The sequence below is a fragment of the Leptonotus elevatus genome, chromosome 11 (assembly GCF_054856555.1).
Source record: "Leptonotus elevatus isolate MCC_2025b chromosome 11, RoL_Lele_1.0, whole genome shotgun sequence".
Taxonomy (NCBI): Eukaryota; Metazoa; Chordata; class Actinopteri; order Syngnathiformes; family Syngnathidae; genus Leptonotus; species Leptonotus elevatus.
Genome location: NC_141249.1, coordinates 8,813,261 through 8,838,185, shown reverse-complemented (window position 1 = coordinate 8,838,185; position 24,925 = coordinate 8,813,261). Strand labels below are relative to the sequence as shown.

General features: G+C 39.5%; 3 protein-coding genes across 5 annotated transcripts in view; all 3 read right to left on the bottom strand.

Annotated features, from left to right (window-relative positions):
• The window catches only part of LOC147165729 (adhesion G protein-coupled receptor D2), an 85,221-nt gene extending 82,661 nt beyond the window's left edge, over positions 1–2,560 (bottom strand). For both annotated transcript variants that reach the window (XM_086088930.1, XM_086088931.1), the window contains exons 1-4: positions 2,449–2,560; positions 2,297–2,333; positions 2,078–2,102; positions 1,168–1,392 (exon numbers count right to left, since the gene is read on the bottom strand). In XM_086088930.1, the coding sequence (XP_085945056.1) occupies positions 1,168–1,392; positions 2,078–2,102; positions 2,297–2,332 (286 nt within the window). In that variant the 5' untranslated portion in view covers position 2,333; positions 2,449–2,560. The remainder of the gene's footprint in view (positions 1–1,167; positions 1,393–2,077; positions 2,103–2,296; positions 2,334–2,448) is intronic.
• A 510-nt stretch (positions 2,561–3,070) lies between these two features.
• Positions 3,071–18,928, bottom strand: kif14 (kinesin family member 14). Of its 2 annotated transcripts, none has more exons than XM_086090204.1 (29): positions 17,740–18,928; positions 17,390–17,644; positions 17,184–17,271; positions 16,675–16,773; positions 16,478–16,530; positions 16,367–16,397; positions 16,139–16,246; positions 15,912–16,028; positions 15,603–15,721; positions 15,300–15,472; positions 14,383–14,530; positions 13,867–13,930; positions 13,604–13,788; positions 13,248–13,350; positions 12,956–13,113; positions 11,733–11,880; positions 11,375–11,521; positions 10,952–11,084; positions 10,539–10,632; positions 9,465–9,600; positions 9,126–9,232; positions 8,365–8,465; positions 7,815–8,045; positions 7,317–7,504; positions 6,721–6,873; positions 6,161–6,283; positions 5,317–5,391; positions 3,912–4,065; positions 3,071–3,773 (listed from the first exon to the last, which is right to left on the bottom strand). In XM_086090204.1, exons 1-29 carry the CDS (start codon positions 18,789–18,791, stop codon positions 3,412–3,414), a joined length of 4,905 nt encoding a protein of 1,634 aa, XP_085946330.1. In that variant the 5' UTR covers positions 18,792–18,928; the 3' UTR covers positions 3,071–3,411. The 2 variants fall into 2 exon arrangements, with proteins under 2 accessions (XP_085946330.1, XP_085946331.1); XM_086090205.1 differs by having other exon boundaries at positions 3,912–4,062.
• Positions 18,929–19,956: 1,028 nt separating this feature from the next.
• ddx59 (DEAD (Asp-Glu-Ala-Asp) box polypeptide 59) lies at positions 19,957–24,749 on the bottom strand. Its single transcript, XM_086089447.1, has 8 exons — positions 24,666–24,749; positions 23,531–24,371; positions 23,021–23,203; positions 22,829–22,918; positions 22,482–22,733; positions 20,952–21,104; positions 20,554–20,682; positions 19,957–20,476 (listed from the first exon to the last, which is right to left on the bottom strand). Exons 2-8 carry the CDS (start codon positions 24,353–24,355, stop codon positions 20,216–20,218), a joined length of 1,893 nt encoding a protein of 630 aa, XP_085945573.1. The 5' UTR covers positions 24,356–24,371; positions 24,666–24,749; the 3' UTR covers positions 19,957–20,215.
• Positions 24,750–24,925: the final 176 nt, after the last annotated feature.

Here is a 24,925-nt window from a genome sequence, read left to right as displayed (position 1 = left end):
CCTGCTCCTGACCGATAATAAAAAGGCCATCTGGCCCAATGCTGTCACAAGTGTTCAAGCCATTCCCGCTGTAGGTTACAGTACATGGCCATCAGCTAATAGTGTCCAGCGTTCACCATTCTGATTCCAAGAAACGCAAATCCAGTGCCAGGAGCCGTCGGGGTTGAAGAATTCTTGGGAAGCACCATGAATAGCATGTACGAGCAGAGCCAGATGCACAGGCTTTCCTTGGATCAGATTTGCACAGAGCTGGAACTCATTAATATATGACTGGGTGGAATAAGAAACAATGGTGGAAATTGCAACGCAGTTAGGGTTGAAGCGTAAATCTAAAAAGTCACTGTGCCCAATCCCCATAGACGGAAACTTGTGAAGAGGATGGGCATTTTCCGGTCTAATCGGCCGATGAACTCGATAATCAAAGTTTTGCAGGAAGCTTTTTTTCCGGGAGGTTGTGGGTTCGATCCTCAGCCCTTGTGACCATGTCAGAGTCTTCTTCAGCAAGACACTGAACCCTAATTAGTTCCCAGTGGACCTGGCAAAGTCCTACAGCTGACCACTGATGTATGAATGTGTGTGTGAATGGGAGGCTTTGTAAAGCACTTTGGGCACAATATGGTGTAGATAATATATAAAAAGCAGTCCATTTACTATAGACTATACAAGTGAATGCCCATTTACCACATTCCTGGACAACTTTAAAACTATGCAGCCTTTACTAGCCTACCTGTAAGGAATATCCATCCATCCGTTATCTGATTGAAAACAAAAACAATCCATTCCAGTTTTTTACTGTCACCATCATAAAACTAAATTGATATTGTGATATAAAAGCTAAATGTGTGAGGTACACTAAGCAGGGGTGGGAAATTAGTTTGAAGCATTATACATTAAATAATTGATAATTTGCCTACAATATCATCAGGCCAAATTCTCTTCCCCCTGCACTAAGCAGGAAATCAGAATGCTCCTAATATTAGGACCACTGTTGTAATTTTTGCTGCTCTCTTTTTTGGGAATAATAATTGCTGGAGGTGTCGGAAAATTCACTAAAAGTGAAAACGTGCAGGCCGTATGTGGCCTCCAGGCCATACTTGACCAGGTCTGCTGAGGTTTTGTGTCATGACATCAAGCATAAGACAGCTCAGGAATAAATAGTCAACCTACTTTGCAGATGAGTTGTGATTTTCTTGGCAATCCACACAGCTTCAGAGATGTTCACAGACTTTAAATAGTTCTTTATCTCTTGATTTTCAAGAGGACTGGAGATACTCGCTAAGGCCCCAGAGCGCTGGTAACACAATTCGTCTGCACTGTCCCATTGCAACTCATCAGGTATGTATTCATAGGATGTTTCCTCATATGTAAGGGCTCGGGTTTCCAGTATAAGAGCTGTTAATAGAAAATTGCCATTAGTGGGGACAAAAAAAAAGTGTATAATTGTCAACAATTATTTGATGGTAATACATCATATAATACTAAACACTATATTTAACCAAATATTTTTGCATGATGTTTTTTTTCAATTGATGTAATTAAACTACTGTGCAGTGCCCTGAGACAACTTCTGCAGTGATTTGGCGCTATATAAATACAATTGAACTGAGATCATAGAATGGATAAGTTGATATTCCACATACTGTATTCCTTCAACTGCAAGACAAAACAAACACAAAAGATATTTCACCCAAAAGCATATTAATCATTGGCTACAGTTAAACAGTAATGGACAGCTTTCTCTACTCTAAATGTTAAATATAATTGAAAATTTGTGTTTTTATTATGTAGGTAGGATGGATGTATCAAACTTTATTCATCCCAAGCAATCCTTGGTTTGATATTTTAAAAACACTGTAAATTTGTCTTTTAAATTATTACATTTTTAGAGGATGTTTGCATTGCAAGTGTACTGTGCTATTGTTTGCCCTTAATTAAAAATAAAAAGTGACAATGAAATAATACATATAGAAACACAGACATGTGATGCGCACAAATGACTAGCTGAAGGCTAACTTTAGCATCCTGATGAATGCTAATGTTTGAATGAGGAAAATGTGTTAAATAAAGAGCCACTCACCTGATATTAAGATATGACAACACACCTGAGGGAAACGGCAGTTAGTTAACTATTGAATTTGTTAATACATGTTTGAATGGGTCTAGTTTCACACTTTAAATTGATTTAAGAGGAACTGTATACTTTTCTATTAGTTTTTAGCTACAACCAGGGAAACTATATCTCTTATGTAAACATTCACAAAATGATCAAAATATCCAGTGGGAGAAAAATACTTACAAGTAGTCTGGAATTAGGAGACATTAACCAGTGCATCCTGAAAATCAAATATTCAATTAGCTGGTAACAACTACCGTTTTGTTCGTTTGTTTTTTTTAGGTTTACCCTACAACGTCAATTTCACAGTGAATAAAATAAAAACTGCGTCTTACCTCAATGATTGTTCTGGAAACGTTTAGCACGTCTCATTTTAACTCTCCACTTCTCCGGCATTGGAGTAAACCGAAAGAAGACTTTTTAGTCAAGTGAGAAAGCGGGGTGTGGGGGGGGGGGTGTCTGTGGAGAGCAGTGGGTGTAACAAGCAGAGGACAGCGCCCCAAAGTTGGGTTCAACAGCCTCTGTGGTCCTCCGGCGTCTACTCAACACAGCCGAGCTAGGTTTGCTCGATTACGTCATCTAAGGAGTATTCATCATTTGCACGGCTTCCTTCTTGGCAAGGCGCGTGTAATGTTTCAAATCACTTGCTCAAATGCGCCGAAATACACCCTTGTGATAAAGTTTGGGATTAAAGAGCTGGCAAAATATTAAAAACAATTTGGTCTGGAGTTTTTAAACTGATAGCAAATCACTAGAGTATTCTACATACTGTAAACTTTTACAAACGAACCATGCGTGTTTAAAAGTAACATAAAAACTCATTTTGAAACACTGGAAAAAAACATTATAAGTGCAAATAATTTTTTTGTTGACTTGGACGGAGAAACACAATGGCAGCTGTATCTCTTGCCAAGTTTAATATTGATAAACTTTAAATGTATTGACAAAACACAAATGTTGCAAGGAAGTTTTAATGAGTTTATTTGTCACAACTTAAGTTTTGAAAAGGGCTCTCACTTTACAGCCACATATCAGTAGTTATTTTTAACAAGTTTTACAAACGAACCATGCGTGTTTAAAAGTAACATAAAAACACATTTTGAAACACTGGAAAAAAACATAAGTGCAAATACATTTTTTGTTGACTTGGACGGAGAAACACAGTGGCAGCTGTATCTCTTGCCAAGTTTATTATTGTGAGGAATTAAAAAAAATAATAATAATAAAAGAAGGCTGCTTATTCGTACTGTATTGTATATAGCAACAGGCTTAATTTCCTTTCTCACACAACATGGCTATTATACCCAACGTGGGACGCCATCGGAAATAACACCCGCAGGGAGGGAATATACAAGCTTATTAATGCCCCGACTTCTGTCAGCACAGCGAGAGGTGCCACGTTCCCTTGGATCATCTTTGCTTTCTTCTGGCGTGGCGGCGTTCCTGCTCTCGACAGCTTCCGGCTGATCCCAGGGCAACGTCAGAGACTGGAGGGCACAGCGCAGCTCATCTTGTGCAGCCATCAGAGTTTGGCCAGAGGGAGGATGCAGAGAAAGGCCAACTGCTCCCTTGGAGAGACCACCGATAATCTCATCAACAGCCGTGGCCGAAGAAGAGATGAGCTCTCTACAGCTGTTCAACTTAGAGAGTCCATCTTTACCTGGGGAATGGTTGCAAGCAGTTAAGACTGGAACGTTGCCACAACAATCGTCAACATTGTGAAATTGAATAAGGCTTTGGTTCCTTGTCAAAAAGGTTTGAGGGCTTTTTCATACGCACACGGGGTAAGAAATCTCACCTCTCAGGGTGTTAGACAAAGAGCAGTGCAGCTGCCTGATGGCTTGGTTCAACTTGAACAATGCGGCTGCTGTAGCTCTCAACGTTTGCAATTTGGAAGCTGAAGCCTCTTCCTCTCTTTCCTCTACAGCTGGCGGCTCATTTTCACGCTCCTGCTTAACACCATAAACATAACCCCCACAAAGAAATAAAATAAATAAATTATATAACGCAATGAGCGCAGGCATCCAACTAAAAGGCTTACACTTGCCATAGATACTTGTAGAACATTAAATTCAAATTCCTGGCAAAAGGATTACTAGTTGATTGAACTTGGTTTGACATTAAAGCTTCTCACAATGCATTCAAAGAATTTTTTTGTTGAAATAGGGTGAGAGTGTTTTTTTTTCTTTGTTCAAGAGGCACGTCCCCCCAACCCTGGTTGTTTCCCCTATTTGGAGGTTTGATATTAATTAGCGTAGTGCTACAATATCATTTTAATTGGCCAGCAAGCTTTGCTAGATATACACTATGCTGAAACTATCTATCCATTATCTGAGCCACTTTTCTAGTACAGACATGAAGCACAATATGTACACTTATAGTAAATACTAGCATTATTTAACTTGCTTGTGTCTTTATTACCGGTGGTATTTTGTTAGTAAGTTGCCCAAGACTAAATTAACTCATTCACTCCCAGCCATTTTCACTAAAGCAATCCCCTTCACTCCCGGCTGTTTTATTGGATTTTGACTCAATTTGCAAGGCCCACACAATATTGTGTTATATTGCTATAAAAACATGGAACCTACACCAAAAGAAAGATTAGATTAGAGTTTTTTATTTCATCAGAAAAAAAGTTAGCAATTAGCATTAGAATATAGCTAAGTTTCATCATTATTCACAAATCTATTTGGAAATGTGAGTAAAAGAGCTATTTTTTTTCCAACATGGCTCTGGTTGATCTCTTTTGCTCTGCTACCACCTGCTGGCCGTTGGTGTAATAACTATAATTTCTTCATTTGCTCTTTGCCTTCTGTATGCGCTAGCATTAAAAAATATATATATATTTTTTTTTCATATAAATACGTCTTTGGGACACCTAAAACGTTTAAAATAGAACATATTTATACGTTTTGGGGAGCAAAAGAGTTAAAAAAAAAAATTCCCATGCAATTTCATGTACTGTATACAGTTGACTCACACATACTTGTTGTCCAACAGTCACCTATTTGTAAATCATTTTACAGAAGTTCCTTATTTTATTTCAATATTTGTTTGGGTTGGGGGGGGGGTTCCACTGTAACCTGCAACAGGGTGCCATTTAGAAAAACAAAGCAAAACAGCATGCTTATGCTTAAAGAAATAAATATATGTCAACATATTGAACTTAGCACATTTGAGTTGAGAGTTGAGTTCAAACTCACCATGATGTGACAACAGATGTAATTTTGCATAATGCGGGCTAAATCAAGCGTCTTGGACTTGAGGCACTGCAGCACCTGTAAATAGATAAATGACAGATTATGACCTGGATTTCACTGATTGGTGGATTAAGTTGAAAAGGAACTAATTAAATCACAACTACTGCAATTTCTCGAGAATAAAATGCATCTAAAAATAATAATCATCATCATCGTCATCCAAACTCAAGGGAAGTATACTATTATACAGGTTTAGGGGGGGGGGGGGTAATAGGTCAAATTATATAGGTGTTCATCGGTACCTAGGGGTTGTGGAAAAATAGTGCACTTTCCATGATATGTCCAACATTACAAATGTATGTATGATAATAAATGTGGTGATTTTGACATGTGTTTTTGTTGTCCCAGACTTTCGGGTTACTTCCTTATTTTTCCCTAGGAGCCTTGTACAGCTTCAAGAAGTACCAGTAAAAACCATTTTCGCTACACACCGTGAATCACAGAGCATCGAAAGCACCGCCATTTGATATCAAGTCATAAATCTGTTGCTACCGCATTCGTTTGACGTAACATGGCGAACATCGAACTAAGTATTGTAGATTACTAGACGGCATAAATGTTCAGCCGTTAATTTGTAATATACCTTTCTGCATTAAAATAAAAACTGCAAATTGGTGCAGCGTAATATTAATGAGTACAAAGAAAAATCTGCTTCTAAAAGGCTATTTTCAGACTGTGTATAATATTTGGGCGTGTGCTATCCTAATTCCGGTTATCAATACAGTACACAATTATGCAACACATACAAGAGGTAGGTGAACCAAAGCAAAAGCTTTCTTGGTCTTACTGTGGTCTTTGGATGAGCAAATTCAGCATCTCTCATCATTTCTTTGGCGGTGATGAGGCTTTCTTCAAAGATGGAGTGGACACCTTTATTTGTTCCTTTCAGCAGACATGCTACAAACGATGCCTGGAAAATATGCAAGTAGATACATAAAAAAATCATATTTTCCACTCTCTAAAAACTCAACTTTGACCGCTAAGCAAATAGTACTTTGCTTTTAGATCTTTCTGATAATACACATAATTGATTTTCACTGCCTATGTAATTAAAAGAAATAAACTACAAACGCATAGGTCAAAAACAAGACTGAAAGCAAAAATAAATAAATGACAAACCACATGCAAGAGTAAAATCCAAGCTATTTCATTAGAATACACGCTGCAATTTCAACTAATTACATGGCATTATAATTCAATAACATCACACATTTAAATACCTTTTTACCTGTGAGCACCATACAGCTAATGTTCTATTCCTAGGCATTGTTGAATCTGGGCTTAATTACGGCAAATCCCTGAGCCAGGCGGAGACAGATGCTACTGTGGTATTAATGGTGGTGTTACCTTGCCTGTGGCCTGGATACTCAGCTCCATAACACTAAGTGGCATGCCTGACAACACCGCCAGGTGGCTAAGCGCAAGCAACGCAGCATCCAGGCACCGACCACTCTTCTTTTGTGCTTCGGCCACCATTGATGTGATCTCAGATTCACAACCCTAAGCGGGGAAGAGTTTCATTTTTAGCAAACATCAAGTAAGTCCAAAATAACAGGTGGAATATAAATTGAATTAGCGGTGAATAAATGCAAGCGAGAAAATGGGTGCAATATTCTGCGGGGCTCTGTAAATAAATGAAAATGTACGAAAAACTTTGACGTCGAAGAAATGTGTGTACTGCGGCTTATAAGGAATTTAGATTCATTTTCCATATATTCATGTTCTGTTTGAGGCTCAAGGCTGACAATTCCCTGTGCTTAGTTATTTCCATAGACGCAGCTCACAGCCAAGACCCGTCAATCAATGCTTTGAATTTTTATTAACCACCCTACGCCAAAATAAAAAAATTTGGCCAGCTAAGAGTTTTCACACTCAATCAATTGATATACTGTATAATTGCTGCAAGAAATATGAGAATAAAGAGCGGAGAAATGTATTTTCACTTGAATGAGCAGCTGAAGAAATCCTCCCATCTTCTTGACTTGGCTCTTGAGTTCCTCGGTAAGGGTGTAGAGTCGGCCAGAGGAGGCTTTCACACTGGCCAACCACTGCGTGATGACAAACACTGCACTCTCTGTAGCCGCGGTGGCCTTGATCAGCTGAGTCTGAGCCGACAAGTTACACACAAACACTAAAGGAGAAGGGAACATTTTTTGGAAAGATTAGAAATGTAAGGTCAATTGTTTTGATGTGACAGTTCCTTCCTTATCTGTGTTTTTCTTTTCACTTTCTGCAAGCTTTTGAGTGAGCAGAATGGGCTTCATAATTGTTGGGCACATTGGATTACACAACACAGCATTCGTGGCATCTGAAAATGACCAGTAGTTCTATGTGGACTTAGATGTTAAAATGACACTCTTCCTCATCTAGATGGAATTTTGTTTTGACCGCTCATCAGAAATAGAAAGTACCCTCAATGTGAACAGACATGGTTGACTCACCATTCTCTTGGCTGTCATCATCTAAACTGTCATACAGTTCAGATATGGTCTGGATAGCCACGCATATCCTGTGCAGATCTGAGGCCAACCTATCAGCCAAGCTTTCTTCAGCACCCGCAAAGCCACGCAGGCGGGCCACTGATTGGCCCACCAGATCCTTGCAGATTCCGGGCATGGTAGAGTCTGTGGTACTGGAACGCGTGGAAGGTGGTGTGACAACACCCATCAACCCTGGGACAGACACAGTGATGAAAGAAGATGACATCACCACAGACCATTTCTCAACAGCAACATGACATATTAAAAAGTCAAATTTGTCACATAATCCTCCAGGAGTCCGTTTTTATTTCAAGTGGCAACATCCTTGGATTGCATGTTACGTTTATAAAAAAAAAATTAAAAAAAGAAGCAGCCGCAGAAGCAGTTGAGTTTGGGAATGTAAATGTTCCTGATTCCCAGACTACCTTCTCAGAGAATTGACTGGTGTGCCTTGTGGATTTAAATTACGAAAGCAGGGGGGGCTGAGTCATTTTGAATGATCCAGACTTACCATCCGAGTAGGAGGAGCCCTGAAGAAGGCTCTGAATGGGATGGACACGGATCTCATAAAGACGCCCTGAGATTCTTTTGCTCTTTAATAAACTCCTGCTCCTAAAACAAAACAGAAGTCACATAGAAAAATGTAATCCGAGTATGAACATGACATCATTAAGAACATTTGTCATGAGGCACATTAAAACAGTAGCACTAAAATACAGTAGATGGAAAACATGTAGATTTAAAGGTTGCCTTCCAACTAGAGGAGCATTAGTGACATCTTAGCATAGTGACAAGAGAACAAATAAATTGTTGTTTCCTTGCAATGGCTCTGGTAAATTTCCCATCTTCTCTCTCTTTCACAATTGCTTGTTGTTCTCTAGTAGACACCTCCCTGGTTTTTATGTTAGTCAGGTTTTTTTCCTGGATATAAAATTTGGAGACAGCCAGCCACGTCCGCCTAACTTCAGGCTGTCTCCAGCTCTAAAAACCTCTGGCATCATAAAAACAATTATTTGAACACTATTATGCTTGTTGGGTCTCACAATTTTTGCTTGAATTTGAGCTAGGAATATCCTGCTGGTTGCACATCTAAATAGGGATGTAACAACATCCAAACGTCACAATATCATAATTATCACGATATTATGGGGAGGGTGGCGATATTAGAAAATAGCTCATCATGATACCGGAGTTTTGTCCATGCCAGTTGGTTTGCAACAATATCGTGGCAATTTTTAAATTGCGACATCACCGTTCTCATTACATTCCTACCTTCGACGTGAGAGGGTGGAAGACGAAGCAGAGGAAGACGATATATCTTGCTCCCACTCATCATCAGGGGCATAGAACACATCGTCATCTTTGGAAGCCGAATCCCCCTAAAGAGAAAAATTAATAAACACATCTGAGACACCCAGCCAAAGAAAGTGGCAAATGGGCCTAGAATATCAACATGTGATTACTGCATAACACTGGGCAATATTGGACTTCACACTGAATGCCAATTGAAAATGTTAAAAAGTCATAAGTGGTCTTAGGGTACAACTACATTAGCACTTCTTAAAATATTGTTAGAATTTAGATACATTATCATTAAACAGTTGAACTAACCCGTTCCATTTCTCTCATGGAAACCATGTTGTTTTGAAACTTGTCCAGGCTCCAAAAAGTAGAAATCCCCAGCTTTGTGTTCTGGACCCGCACTTGCAGCACATCCCCTTGGCACTTAATGTCGGAGCTTTCATGTCTACAAGCACAGTAATACCAAAATGTACCTCACTGCCACAAATAAACACTTAGGGCTGAATCCACTAAAGGTTTGCATGGCTTTTGCACAGCGCAAGCGCAGATGGTGAAATGTGTCACTGACCAAGATGCCAAGAAGAATATGCCGGTGTTATGTGCGCATGTTTAAATGAGGTAATAAGCATAATGGTGGAGATTTTGCACACATCTATGCACATGAGCCTCATCAGTAAAAAAAGGTCTAACGGTAATTCACTAACAATAGCGCCAATTGCCCCATGCCTTGAGAAAGTTAGTGTAAACTTGGTGCTCCTCTGTGGAAGCATCTTGAGCGCGAGGGGATGCATTGACTGAGCAATGTGAGTAACGGCTGCGGCATGCAAAAGACACAACATGTCGTCCGAAATATGCAGCCCCACCTGCCCCTCTATGTACTGTATGGCCATGTATTATATAGACAAATGAAAGGCATCATCGATGATGATGAGTTTTACTTTAAGGCATCTGGTGGCACTCAAGGACACCATGAATAAAGGAAGACGGCATTAAATAAAACAATAAAAAGTGGAATGAAAGAAATCAATTAAAATGAAAAAAAACAACAGAAAGGGACAGAGCAAAATATGTGATCTGAATTGAGTGAAAGAGTCTCTCCCGGCCATTGTTGCCACGGTGATCTTGGTGCAAAGTGTGGCAATCGGGGAGCAAACAGGTGCACTCAGCTGTCAAACTTTGTGGGCGTGTTTGTTTGCACTGGTATGTCATCAGCGCAATATCCTTTGTGACTAGGACGTTAAATGGAGCAAACTGCGAGTGCAAATGAAGTGCAATTAATGGCGCTATCAGCATATGCAGTTCATTGTTAGTGGACTCAGCGCTTAGATTTTTTTGTTGTGTGTACTGTATATTTTGCGACTTGTTCGCTTGCATCTTGTATACCTGCTGAAGACTGTGTTTTTCTTCAAGTTAGCACTGATCTTATTGGCTTCTTCAAGCATCAAGGACAGCTTCATAGTATCCCAGTGTGGAGACGCTGCAATAAAGACATGACACATCTTATTACCATGACAAAAAAAAAAAAAAAAGAAGAATTTATGTGCAAAAATAGCATTCTATTCGATTGCATAATAATTCTCAAAAGAATAAAACTGAATTTCTGTAAAATAATCATTCATCTCTTTAGTTGTCATTAAAAATGTGAGTGTGTGTATTTACTCCTATCTTTTGTAGTTTGCATCAGATTCTAGACAGGAGATGGTTCCGGGGCAAAAGAACGACTCCCACTACTCTATCCAAAACTGAGCTTGCTCATGAAGGTGGGCGGTTACGTCTGATCCTCAAAAATGACTCACCATCTCTTGGAGTGTGGATTAACCTCATAGCCCGTTTCCTCTGAATTTCTTCAAGCTCTTTGCTGAGCTTTTTTTTCTCGCTTTCCAATGCGTCAACAATCCTCGCTTGACACACATGATGCTCCTCCATCACCTTAAGTAAACAATGGTGATGAATATTTGAAATCTCTGATGTCTCTCTCTATTGCACTTAAATTGTGATACTAAAAGAGGACAAGAAAAAGTTGTTTCACTTTTATCACCCACATTGGTTTAAACAGCCTGTTTTAACCTTAAGACAACGCCACATGCCACTGTTATTAAAGAGAGGCCACAATGGTCTGTGTGGGTGTATTTTTCCACAGTTTGGTGGCGCAAAACCTGTGCTGCACAATATAAACCAGCTTTCCATTTTCAAGTGAAAGTGTAAGTCTAAACCCTGACCTGGGCCTCCATGTGGAGACGGAGGCGTTTCTTCTGGGAGTCCACCTCCTGCTCCAACTCCATATTGGCCATCTTCAGTTCTTCCATCTGGCTGGCTACCCTTCGATGGTCGAGCTCCTGGAGATGCTTAAGATCATTTTCCTCGTTCTGAATGAATGACATTTTTCATAAAACTCAGGATTAGCGGAAAAGGCAGAGCAGGCATATTGTTTGTTCAACTCTGTCAAAGAACAACCATTTCCAAAAGGGAGTGCATGTGGGTGGTTCAAAATCAGTAAAGTTACAATTATCGCAACTAGAAAACAATCAACTGTGGGGCGTGTAAATGACTTTTCCTTCTTTGAAAATGTTCCTGTACCAGTTCTTTTTCCATGGCTCGAATCCTGTCCTCATAGAGAGCCTTTTGGTCAGACAGCTCTTTTTGGGCAACATCTTTGGCCATCTGGATTCCTTGCATCATTTCCCTTTTGGCTTTCACCTGAGCCTCTTCAATTTCTGCCTCCAGCCTGGAAGACAAAAAAATATGACTGTGGGAATTCCCCTCAACGTTGATGTTTAAGTCTGGATAAACAGAGGGTGTGTAAAGCGAATATGTGCGTTTTTTTAAATAATTCTTTGGGTTAAAAAAAATATGCATTATTTTTCTTCAATGTATTTATAATGGGCATCAATTATATGTGGATTTTCACTGTGGCCCACACTGCAAAAACTGAAATCTTAAATAAGATATATTTTCTTAAATGTAACCTAAAGTTGCTTATTTTGCTTTGACAAATTATTTTTACTTAAAATAAAATTGTCAGACAAGATCATTCTGCTTATTTTAAGATACTTATTACTTAATTATCTTATTTGATGAAGCAGTCTTGGCATTGAGTGTTAACAGAGAGTTTTAAGTACTGTGAGGCTTAGAACGAACATTTTCCACATTTTAAGATGACTAACCAACAACAAAGGCCCTGAACTGGGGTTTCATAAGTTTAATTTTCTGATTTAAAGATTTTGCATAATCTAGTAATAATATAAATGGACAAATTACAAGTCTGGAAACAATCAGACAAAAGTGCAATATAGCTCTTTATTGTAAGCCTTTTTTCCTTGTAAAAATTATCAGTTCAAGTGGTTTGTTTCGGTATATGTACTTAGTTCATTTTTCCTCTTTACAGTAAATGCACTACCAGCTCAGTGGTCTAGTGGTAGTGTCTGCCCTTATACTGGGAGGTTATGGGTTCAATCCCTGGCTGGGTCATACCAAAGACAATAAAAGTAAAACCTATTACCTCCCTGCTTGACACTCAGGCTAAGTTGGCCAACCGTAAATGAATAAGTATTTATTTTTATGAAACTAGTTCAATATATTACAGCTTAAAAAGAATAAAAATGACTTTTAGTCTCAAAATACTATTTTCACAGCTGTCATCTTACAGGTAAATTTAAGTAAAATGTTCTTGTTCTGTTGGCAGATAATTTAACTTATTTGAAAGAATATTTTTCTATACAGTATTTTTTTTTTTACAGTCCCTCTTCCCTGCGAATAGCAGGGGACCACTGTACACTTTTTTGTGTGTCCTTTTCACTTACTTAGCTCTCTGAGCCGCAAGCAGCTCATTTTTGGCAAACTCAAAGTCTTTGTGGCCGTCGCCTGCATCTGTCCAACATGATACTCGCTTTCCACTCTGCACCTCTGCTGGATGATTGAAACGCAAGTAATGGTCTCCGCCGAGAATCACCCTGTCTCCCTGGAGATAGAATTTAAGAAATAGATGTACATTATCTATTAAATAGAAAGGTTGGTAAACTGATCATAAATGGTTTGCCCACTAGATACTGACGCTGAATATCAAATGAAACGAGAGCTATTTTGCATACTTACATGGTGCAAAACAGTTGATTCTGATATTAAGTTTCCATTCACAAAGGTCTTGGCATTTTCCATGGGAGTGATGCTGACGGTACCATGGGTGTTGGTTATAATACTGTAACAGGAAAGAAACCCATTACAACTTCAGCATGTATTAAATAAAGGAGTTATGTACGGACTTTTGCTATTTTGTTTTACTTTATTCTTATATTTATGTATGTGTTATGGTTTAAGTAAAAATATTAAAGAGAAATACAACTTATAAAACCATTTTATTTGTTTATACCTAATATATCTACATAACAGGAATACAGCTCGACTAGGTGTAGATATTGTTGTGGGTGATGAGCATTTGCATTTGTTCTCACCAGTGCTGGTCAGCAATGAGAGCTCCAGTCAACTGGATGTCGTGTGTGCAGTTAGGCTTGAGTTTGCCAACTAAAGTTCGGCCCTCTTTGATCATGTAGAGAAGCATCTCAGACAGCTGAGGGTCCTCATTCAGGTTCACCAGATTGGGGAGACGGTTATCCACTTTAAATGTCACGCCTGATTTCTGCAGATAATCAGAGCAAATGATGGTATTGTGGCATTTCAGTTTGGGCCGGTGAATTTTCTTTTCAGGGCAACATACCTGCAACTCTTTTGTTTCTTCACGTTTGCGAATTTCAGCTTGCTCGAGTTTCTCTCTCCATTCCCTACATTTTTATTTAACAAAAAATCAAATGAAGTAAGCCCTTTATGTGAGATAGTGTTTCTTATGAAATAATATTAAAAGAATAATAATAATAAAAAATAAATAATAAAAACAAAAAATAAATAATGATTTAAATCAACTTAAGTATCCCTTTGTTCAAAACGCTAGAAAAATAAGTTTTAGCTGAAAAAGGGCAAACAGTGGATGTGTCCTTTCACTGAGGAATAAATCCAACTGGGAACAATATTAATACTTGTATTGCTTTCAGTTATTGATGTTTAGTACATGCAACACATATTTTTCAAAATCAACACATCCGGCATTAAGCATATAGAAAAAAAATTCTATATGGACATCTCAATAAGACACCTCATTAAGAAACGAATCATGTTTTGTCGCATCACTGAATCAAACGTTAAGATTAATAGTCATGGTTATTGTAGTAGAGCTGACCTGTTGGCCTCCACCATCTCTCTCTCTTGCTGGCAGAGTTTGTTCTTCAGAGCAGTGATCTCCTGCTGGAAGAGCCTGACCCGCTCTGGTTCAATACCGCGGATGCTCGTTTGAGCCGCTCGCAGCTTGTCCACCTCCGCCTTCAATTCTGAGCAACACGCCAAAGTATTACGAAAATGTATTGATGTCTAGTTGAAATCACAAAGTTACTCAGCAGGTGACTCCAGATAAAGTTAAGCTCATCAAAAGAACATTATGGACCTAACATTGACCCAAATTGTAACCTCTGAGTCACATCCACTTTGATTTTCATACAATGTCAGGGGACGTGAGCGAAATCCACAGCATTAGCTCCCCTTCGTGCTAAAAATGTCAAACGGGAGCCTGATGATCTAATGAAAAATAATACTTGCATGACAGTTATCCGCCATGTGCAGCTGACAGTGCATAAATAAGACCCGGAGGCAAGGTCAGGGCCCGGCCCTTAATTGAAGTGGGTAGGGCAAAAGCTGGTGATGGATAGACGGGCAGACAGGAGGGCATGGGGGAGAGAGGGGAGATCAAGAGCAAGACATAAACAGGAAAAGTAAAGATTCTCATATGAAGAAAGGGAATGAGAAGAACATACAGTGGTAGAGACAGACAAATTAAATGTAGGATGGAAGGTCAGAAAAGGCCTACATTCTAAAAGAACACCAACAACACAAACATGCAACAAACAAGTGTGAAAACAAAAAATTAATTGATCAGAAGATAAACAATGTTTTCCCTGGGCAGCGAGGTATGAGTAGCAAAGTCAACACAGATCACACAACTGGTCAACCACACCAACTCCATTTAGATAATCGATTCACTAAAATCACTGCAGCTCAGAATTCCTTCGAATTCATATGCTAAAATGCATGAGTATAACTAACCTCGGATGAGCTTTGCATTTGTGTCCTCGTTGACCTTGGCCACATTTATAATTGTGCGGGCCTGTTGGGCGTAGCGCAGAGTGCTTAAGCTTTCTTCCACGTTGCTTCCTGCTGGACTCAGCGTGGCAATCATGGCTGTCTTGGAGTTGCCACCGAGGCTTTCCTTGAGCAGCCTGATCAAGAGGTAAAGGTGATTGAAGGAGATTATCCCACTAAACCTGAAATGTTGTCTATGTTGTGTATATATATATATATATATATATATATATATGCTTGTTTTTTAACCAGAATCAAACAACTCACCATGTGAGGACAGATTCCCTGTATGGTATAAAGACCTTCTTCTTTGTTAATGCTTGATCAGCCAGTGCAGAGATGACTTTTCCAAGTGTCAGCAGAGATTTGTTTATGCTCGCGCCCTCCTAAAAGGATGCAGAAAGTCCTCCTCATTATTATGGTGGAAAGGAATTATCCATACTGTAAACAAAAGCACACTAGTAAACAAGGCACTACTGATTAATCTAAAACATGCACATTGTTTTTATAAGTGATTAAAAAATTACAAATACAAATCAATATATTGATTTTGGAAGTGTGAATTTATGTTTGTACCCTGAGTCTATCTCCACTTGTCTGTGCGGTGTTAGACCGTTCGCTGCCTGCCAAGTCCACCAGGTTGATCTTACTGGTGATGTTGTGGTCATGTTCTTCTCCCTCCACCAACTCTGTCTGTGAACCAGCACAGGTATACATACTCATAAACGTATGCTGTACTCCACCCCCCCCATAAAAAATGTTAACTGCGCATGCATTCAAATTATGAGGACCCAGTACTGCACCTTAGTCTGAGTCATAACAAGGGTAAAGACGGAGTGAGATCTGGAGCTTTTATCGTTCATCCCAGTGGCGGCTGTTGCTCTCTGCTTGTTTCCCAGTTCAAACCATCCCTGGAAAAATGATATTCAATTATAACTTCATCAGTAACCGAGCTTTATTTTTAAAACAGGCCTTCGGGTTTTGTATTATCTACCAGTATATTCACAGAAACACATAAAATGGTTACTTACCTGAATGTCGTCATAAGATCCCACAACATTCCTGTAAAAGGAACAAGGCAAGTAATTCAGCTCTCAGCATAGGACATTCCAAACAGAAGACAAAAAAAAAAGTATTCTTACGCAGATAGCTCTTCAACATACGGCCCATGAATTGGATGTTCCCTCACCCTCAGCTGAAATAACAAATGCAACTTTATTCTAAGAATAAAAAGGCAACACCAATGACAACAACCATGTTGATCACGTGTGACAGATTTTTCTCACAAGGTACTTTGCATCATTTTATTATTATTTATAATGAACTGCTCAATACTTACGGGCATCCTCCTCTGGTTTGGATCCTCTCTGGTCACCAGGAGGTCATGGATCTTTTCATTGTAGACTTCAAAGTAGCTCATCTCGACATGACATTTGACCTGGGAAGCCACAAGCAAAGTTACCAAATATTTTGCCCATTATCTAATGCCATCTGATTGAAGTAGGCATCGTAAGTGGGTAATCAAATTTGAAATACCTGCAGTATGACAAAGTTGTACACCATTAAAAACTACAATAATAGACCGTGTTAAACACAATTTATAGCCTTTTTCTTTTTTGTGGCTTAATTCCCCGGCTGTCATACACTGATGGACTGATTGGATAAATAAATTTAAATAAATACATTTAATTGTCCATCATGAATTCCAATTTAATCTTTGAGGAGGATTGTGAATGTTGGTGTACCTAATGAAGTGGTTGGCAAATCCTTTATTGCACATACATTCTATGTGCAACTGCCGATAGAACGGGTCAACATAATAACATTCAACAACCACATAGTACGTACCTGTTCATTTTCCATGGAGGAAAGCCTGAAAAAAAGTTCCTGGCAGAACCGAGGGATGACTCCAGCCTCCTCTCCAAAGCCCATCATCCTGCCAAACAAACATTTAAAATAAAATACAGATCAGCAGACCTTTCAAGCACAACATTCATGCACTAAGTCAACTGAAAAGATGAATAGAAATGAAATAAGCCTGGAAAAATACCCACGTATATGACTTTCCAGAACCAGTTTGGCCATAAGCAAAGAGGCAGGTGTTAAATCCATCAAAAGCCCGGAGCAGTAGAGGTTTCGCTAGTGTCTCGTACACCATCTGCTGGCTGGCAAAGGTGGGATCGCTCGAATCCACGGAGCACAGGGAGAAGTCATAGGTGAAGGAATAACTCTGTTTTGAGTCTGGATGCTGCACAACTGTCTCCTGGCCACTCGTGAAGATCACCTGTGAGGCATTTTCTGCCTTCTCCCTAGGGTGAAGAAACACATGGTGGTTGTAGCATGACATCTAATTTTAAAAGGCCATTTACTTTGACATAACAAATGTAAACATGTAAACACAAACCTGGCATTAAAAGGGCGTACACGGACTGCTACAGTCACTGCACTGTTCTCCATCTTTAGTGAGTCTTGTGTCTTGGAGGCCTCACTGGGACAAGGCAAGGACTTTTTAGGTGCTGGAGCAGACGTGGATGTTAGCGTCCTGGTGATTTCTGGCTTCAAGCATGAGGTCGTAGCAGTTGGCCTAGCCTGTGATGCTGTGGTTGCTTTAAGCACACCAGTCTTACTTGTTCGAGGAACTGGGGCTGGTTTGCTGATATCTACTTGCTTGGTCACTCTGGATTTAGATCTGTCTAAACTCACAGATTTGACCACTGGTTTAGGAGTTTCTTTCACAGACAGTTTCTCGAAGATGTCTCTCCGTGCGGCAATTTTGACAAACGGTGTCTTTCTAGTGGGGGTTTTGAACGTTTGGGATTGCTCACCGGACGGCCTACCTGTTGAGGATACCGACTGGGACGAAGAGGATGGCGTCTTGTTGTGCACCATCTCCTCTTGTGTTTCCAAGTGATTTGTGGGTTCTCGTATTTTACTCGCAGCCTCCTCTTGTGTTTCCAAGTGATTTGTGGGTTCTCGTATTTTACTCGCAGCCTCTCTCAAGCTAATGGAGCGGCAGACAGTAGCAGACCTACCGTTTGATTCCTGAAGTATTTTAGTTGTGTGTGCACTCGTGCTACTGACCAAACGGGGAACCCGAGCACTTTTATCCAAGGAGGGCGTTTTAGGCCTCCGTTGCAATGTCAATCTCTTCTCTGGAGCTACTGTGGCAGTATTTTGGCTGCGCTCCACCACCGTGTCCTCCGCAGAATCAGCTCCGGTTTTTCGCCGTGACCTCCTTTGAAGAGTGAGCCGGCCGCGGTAGGGTGCCTGTCCGTTTTTTGACAACGCAGAGACGACATACGTCCGGTTCAAGCTGCTACTTTTGTCGCTGTCCCCGGACGGTGTTTTGACTGCCTTTCGCTCGGCCAAACACTCTCTGCCTGGAGTCCTGGTTGTCGACATTAGATGGTCGTAATAAGGTGTGTGTTTTTTAGTTTGCACGCCAAATAACGACATTTTAACGACTGCTAAGAACTAGAAGAAAAACCGTAGTTCGCCTAAAACGATGTAAAAACAAAAAAAACGCAAACACTCATCCGCGGTAAAACAGTTACTGTATTCTTGTTTACTGCACTCCTGATCGCTTCCGCTTCGCCCGCCTCGATTTCAAATCCAAGCGGTAGCTGATTGGCTGCTATGATTCTTCAAGCGATTACGTCATCTTCACGTTGCCTAATGTAGGCACCTAGGGCCGACAGTAGGTGGAAGCACTGTACTGCCTAAAACAAAATCATCAGGCTTAATAATATTTTAATTAATAAGTTGTAACTATATGTTTTATTTTTTATCTTTAAGAGTCTGATACAAGCCAGTATCTGAAACTACAAAAAAATACATAACGCAACGGTCACCGAAGTCGTGCCCGCGGGAACCAGGTAGCCCTCTAAGACCACGAGTATACTTTATCACGCGAGCCAGTTCTAAAAAATTGTTTATTGTTAATCTGAACACTGGCAGATATTTATAGAAATAAAATGCTGCACATTAATATTTGTCTGTTTCCTAATAATTATATCAGCGTCTTCACAATAAAATCATTAACTGGAAATTGCAACATAGTATCTATAACTAGGGTCTGACGTAAAAAAAAATATTTTAAGCCTTGCTGATTCTGATATATGGCAGAATAAAATTCCAATAACCGATAACGGTAATTGGGCAATTAACAGCAAAAAAAAAAAAAAAGATAAAATCTCATGAATTAAATAACTTTTTTTTTTGCTCTCTTTATGCTTAAATCAATATAAATATAATTGCAAGCAAAACATTTGACTGGTTTACAATTCTTTGTCCTTTCGTATTTAACTTTACAACAGAGAAAAAAAATCCACAAATAATTGTCGATTTTCTGTCTATTTTGGGGATGTTTGAACTTAATTATTTTTGTTTTAAGTGTTAATGTGTAAAAAAAAAAATAATAATAATAATCGATATATCATTACACGTTAGTCTTTTTTTTTTTTTGGACTATGTACTTAAAAGCTAATATTAAACCAGTCAGGCCCTAATAATATACCATTATTAAAAGTAGTTGGAACAAACTTATTACTTCAGAAGTGTGTATCAAACTGGTAGCCCTTTGCATTAATCAATACCAAAGAAGTAGCTCTCAGCTTCAAAATGGTTGATGCCCCCTGGCTTTTTGTTTTGTTTAATCAACAGAGTTGCTAGAAGAGCAGTATGAGTGTGTGGCAAGTTGTATACATTAATTTGACAAGTGATTTACTCTGATTAAATAAATATCCATAATATAATGGGGGGGAAACAGCAACGGTTCAGCACTCTTACCCAACAAACTCTTCATTACTGTATAACTTCATGAGATCAATACAAGAATACATATTTTAATGAACACTTTCTCAGCAGCATTATTGGCATGACTATTTTTTGCGTCTGTCATGTTTCTTGATAATATCAATGAGGTTATTTTTGTTCACTATTGTGTCACCAGGCCCCAACTTGGCTTGCTGTTTTTCTCTCCTTTGCTGCTCATGGAGGTGAGGCGAGTTGAGGAGCTGTGGCGGTAGGATGGTTCCTGTTGGTTTGACCCTATCAACCACCCCCAGGAACAGACGTTTATTGTTGTTGTTGAGAAAGGTGATGGCTGTTCCCCTGTGACCCAGACGGCCCGCTCTTCCCACCTAAACAGGAACAAATGTGTCTTGGTGCTATGTTGACTACGAATTAAGCAAAAATCTGTTTCTGCAAAACCACTAACCTGATGGACGTATTCATCCATGGTGTTTGGCATATCAAAGTTAACCACCACTCTAACATTAGCCAAGTCCAGTCCTCTGCCAAGCACACCTGTACTGATCACCACCTCAAAGTCACCATCCAGAAGCCCCTGAAGACACAAATGAACAAAAACAGCTTTCACATTAAACCAGTATAAAATAACAATGCAACATCCGTATTGTAGATCAGTTTGTCTTTAGCTTAGTAAAGACAGCAAACAGCGCCAATTTAAATGGTGTAATGAACTACTAATTGGTAATCAATCTCAAAAATAGACAGAAACAAATGATCAAGGATAGCGCGGTTGAATCCAGAGTAGATTGAGGCACAACCAATTATCCTCTCAACCTTGCGTGTTCTAGGTGACGCTGGCCTCACCTTGAGGATGCGGTTACGTTCCAACTGGCTCTTGTCAGAGTGGATTGCCACTGTATTAAGTCCCGTCACCTTGACAACAGCTTCACATAGCAGATCAGCACCAAGTTTACAGTCTACAAACACTACCACTGGAGGTTGGTACAACTTATTGTCCTGTAAAATCAGAGAAAAAAAGTTGTATAATGGATTAGAGAAAATAAATATAAAATATATTATACCTTAACATGATTAGACCAAGGATTTATTGTTAACCCATTCACTGCCATTGATGCCTATAGACGTCTAAAATTCATTTGAACTATTTCTATTAGTTTAACATGTTTTTCCCACTTTTGTTAACAAGAGTATGAAAACCTCGAATTTTTTGGCACATTTAGAACAGATATAGAACTTGTTATTAATCGTGAAGTCATGCGATTAAATACAATTAAACATTTTAATCACCTGACGCCCCTAATTCTTAATAATATTTTCTTTTCTTTTTTAAATCGTGAGTTAACTAGTAAAGTCATGTGATTAAATACAATTTAAAAAATTAATCAGCTGATGCCCCTAATTTTTAATCTTTTCTTTTGAAAAAAAAAAAGGATTTAAAAAAAAGAAAAGATTATTAAAAATCAGGCGATTAAAATTTGTCACCGTAATTAATCCCATGACTCCACTAGTTAACTCATGATTTTATATCTGTTCTAAATGAAAAAAAAATAAAAATAAAAATCTAGGTTTTCATACTCTTAACAAAAGTGGAAAACAAATTAAACTAATAGAAATTGTTAAAATGAATTTTTGACGTCTATAGCCATCATTGGTAGTGAATGAGTTAATATTATTTTAGTTTTCTGAAGTGTTTTTCCCTGCACTATAACCATGAATTTGTGGTAAGGTGTAACCATGTGCATCTTGATATTATCCCTCCATTTTCTAAAGCATTTGTAGGCTCAATGGGTGAGCCTATCCCAGCAAACTTTGGTTGACAGCCGGAATACACCCTGGACCGTTCGCCAGCCAATCGAAAGTTTTGGGGCATTGTTAAAAAATAATTTACAAATCCTAATTTTAACAGTCTACAACTACAATACTGCACTCACTCTAGAAATCAAGAAAATAATATTTTTTCTAATTCCTGCCAACTACCCAATGAGCTGCTCTTTGATAAGGTTAGAACACAGTAAAATGTGTTATACATTTGCACAGATAGGGACCCCTTATTTCACACTATGTTCTAACCAACGTATTCCTTAAAAAAAATGTAGACTGTTCTTATAGTATGCTTAACAAATGGTCCAAGCATTACTGGGATTCCAGGAGTGCAGCCATGATTCGGGTCACACCCATTTCCTGTAGCCAGAGGCCAGAGCTGCAGCTGTGGGCGTCATTATATGGTCAAGACCAACCTACTGGATCTTTATGGTTAACAGACTAGCAATCATAATCCCATTAATCTACTATAAAATGAATGACTGTAATAAATGTATTTGATCTTTTTTTCACAAATGCACATCTTTACAACCACTTGTGTACAGAACCTACATTGAGAATTTCAAACAGCTTCTTCTTTTTCGAGGGTTCCTCAACCCACAGTAGGATCTGTCTGACGTTTGCGCAGGGCTGGTTCTTCTCTCCGACAGCGATACGGATCGGATCACGCACCAGTCGGGCGGCCAGCTCCTCTGTCCCTGTCGGGATGGTGGCTGAGGCCAGTAGGGTTTGGTGATCTTCAGCGACGTGCTCTAAAATTTCTAGTACCTGCTGCTGGAAGCCCATCTTTAGCATAGTGTCAACCTGCAGAATATATCACAACACAATATGATAGGACACTTACTGGCCTTGGTAGCCAGTTGCTGTCTTTATTCAGAGCTGCATAGTGTCAGTCATACCTCATCAACGACAACAACCCTCACTTTATCCAGGTGTACAGCTTTCTGCTTTAAAATCTCGAGGAGTCGCCCTGGTGTTGCTATGACGATCTACAAATGAACGAAACAATGAAAAAATGTCAGTCAAACCATTTTTGACATGTACATGTTTTCAATGAGAGGAGGATTGTTGTAGAAAGTTGAATTCAATACTTTAATGCTGCTCTTGAGACGGTGGAGCTGAGGGGGGAGAGGCATGCCGCCAACCAGCAGGGCAGTTCTCATATTAGGAAGGCCAATCACCAGCTCTTTACCCTGTCTTTCTATCTGTATGGCCAGTTCTCTGGTGGGGGTCAGGATGAGTGCCACCGGGCTTCCCACACTTTGAGTTTGTTCCTTAAAGAGAAGATATATGTACACTTTTTAAATTGACTATTGACATAGCTGACGTTGAGTGCGGGTGGAGTGCATCTTGCACTGGTTCTATTAACACTCACATATGGTATTTTAGAGACATTGCACACTCACATATGGTAATTTAGTGTTTTCAATTAACCTAACATGCATGGGGAGAACATGCAAACTCCACACATTGAAAGAAGAGATTCAAACTCAGGTCTCCTAACTGTGAGGCACATGTCCTAACAGTTATTCCAACGTGCTGCCAAGTATACTAGTAACTTATTGCCAATACAAACTGAATGAAATAATGAGTTACTTTACCTTCATGGCCCTCAGGACAACTGGCAGGAGAAAGGCTGCAGTCTTCCCTGACCCTGTGTCAGCACTTGTGATCACATCCCTGCCGGTGAGACCAACAGGCAGCATCTGCATCTGCACTGGTGTGGGCACGTCATAGCTGGCTGACTTCAAGTTGGCATTAAGAGTAGGAGGAAAGCCGCAGTGTTCAAATTCTATGATTGGTCTCTTTACATCTGTCCCCTGGGTTTCAATGCCCAGCTCTTGTTTAATATGCTGCACCTGTTCATCAGTTAGCCCTGATATGAACAAATCCTCCTTATAGGAATAGTTAGAATAACATTTATTTATAGAAGCTGTAGGAAGTTCAGCTTGAGGACGTTCGTGGTCTCTATGTGTGTCTTTTTGAGTAAACAGCAATTCTGCCCCAGTCCCTAACCCCATTTGGATCAAGTGCCGGGCTTTGCATTCGAGACTGCAAACATCGCTGTCAGTCCTGTCACAGATGTACTCTCCATAGCGACCACACATTACACAGACAGGCTCTCCTGGCTCGGCCCATCTCTGATTCTTTTTGAATGATTTTACTGGTTCCTCCTCTTCTTCAGTACCACTTGAAGAACACTCCTGCCCCTCTTGTAATGGGATCTCAACGACAGCAACAGGGGTTTCGCCTGCTTTTACTGTGGTATCTTCAACTTTGCAGTCTTTGAGCCCTTGGTGAACATGCAGCGTAGAACCTTCTTCAACTTTGTCCAGATCCTGATCAGCGTGACCTTTATGCTTCTTCAACACAAGGTTTGCGTCATCTGCCGGTCTCTTCACTTTAAGGGCTCTTGGCATAAACATTTTACGGGCTATTAATCTGGAAACACAGATACGCAACCAAGCATTATGTTAGCGAAATGTATATATCAAAGATAATTTGTGGACTTCCTATGTTTTGAGCACGAGTTGTATCAGGTTACTCGAGAATAAATTAAGACATATACAGTGGTAACTTATTTCAAAGTCTCTTACTACGAGACCACAGTATCATATGAAATATCGTGTGATGCTGCTGGAGTGGCCAATCTCGATGATCGCACAGCAGGAGTAAATAACACGTTAAAATGAATGGCTACATTTTGTTATGAAAAGAAAAAAAAGAAATACGAACCTGCAACGCACAAAGGCATCTTCAAATATATAACACGATGAGAACGCCAAGATGTTTCTGCCTTTCAAAACAAGCACGACAAAGTCGCATAGTAATGACGCAATGACCTACCTTAGGATCCTGGGAACTGTAGTTCATAAACGGTACCTGCGCTGTTTTTGCCAATCAAGTCAAAAAAGTTCTGTCTATAGAAAAGAACAATGCAAGCCATGATTTTTATATGATTCATTTAAACATCAGATAGATAGATAGATAGATAG

What these genes read in the sequence shown, in the direction of transcription:
- ddx59 (XM_086089447.1), bottom strand. Translation starts at nt 24,355, where the DNA reads ATGTTTATGCCAAGAGCCCTTAAAGTGAAGAGACCGGCAGATGACGCA. An exon ending in TTGTCCTGAGGGCCATGAAG is followed by an intron (nt 23,204 to 23,530) that starts GTAAAGTAACTC and finishes CTTCTCTTTAAG; the next exon opens with GAACAAACTCAAAGTGTGGG. An exon ending in AGCTGTTTGAAATTCTCAAT is followed by an intron (nt 21,105 to 22,481) that starts GTAGGTTCTGTA and finishes CTGATTTTACAG; the next exon opens with GACAATAAGTTGTACCAACC.
- kif14 (XM_086090204.1), bottom strand. Translation starts at nt 18,791, where the DNA reads ATGTCGTTATTTGGCGTGCAAACTAAAAAACACACACCTTATTACGAC. An exon ending in GGTTCTGGAAAGTCATATAC is followed by an intron (nt 17,272 to 17,389) that starts GTGGGTATTTTT and finishes TTTGTTTGGCAG; the next exon opens with GATGATGGGCTTTGGAGAGG. An exon ending in GTATCCAGGCCACAGGCAAG is followed by an intron (nt 6,284 to 6,720) that starts GTAACACCACCA and finishes CATATTTTCCAG; the next exon opens with GCATCGTTTGTAGCATGTCT.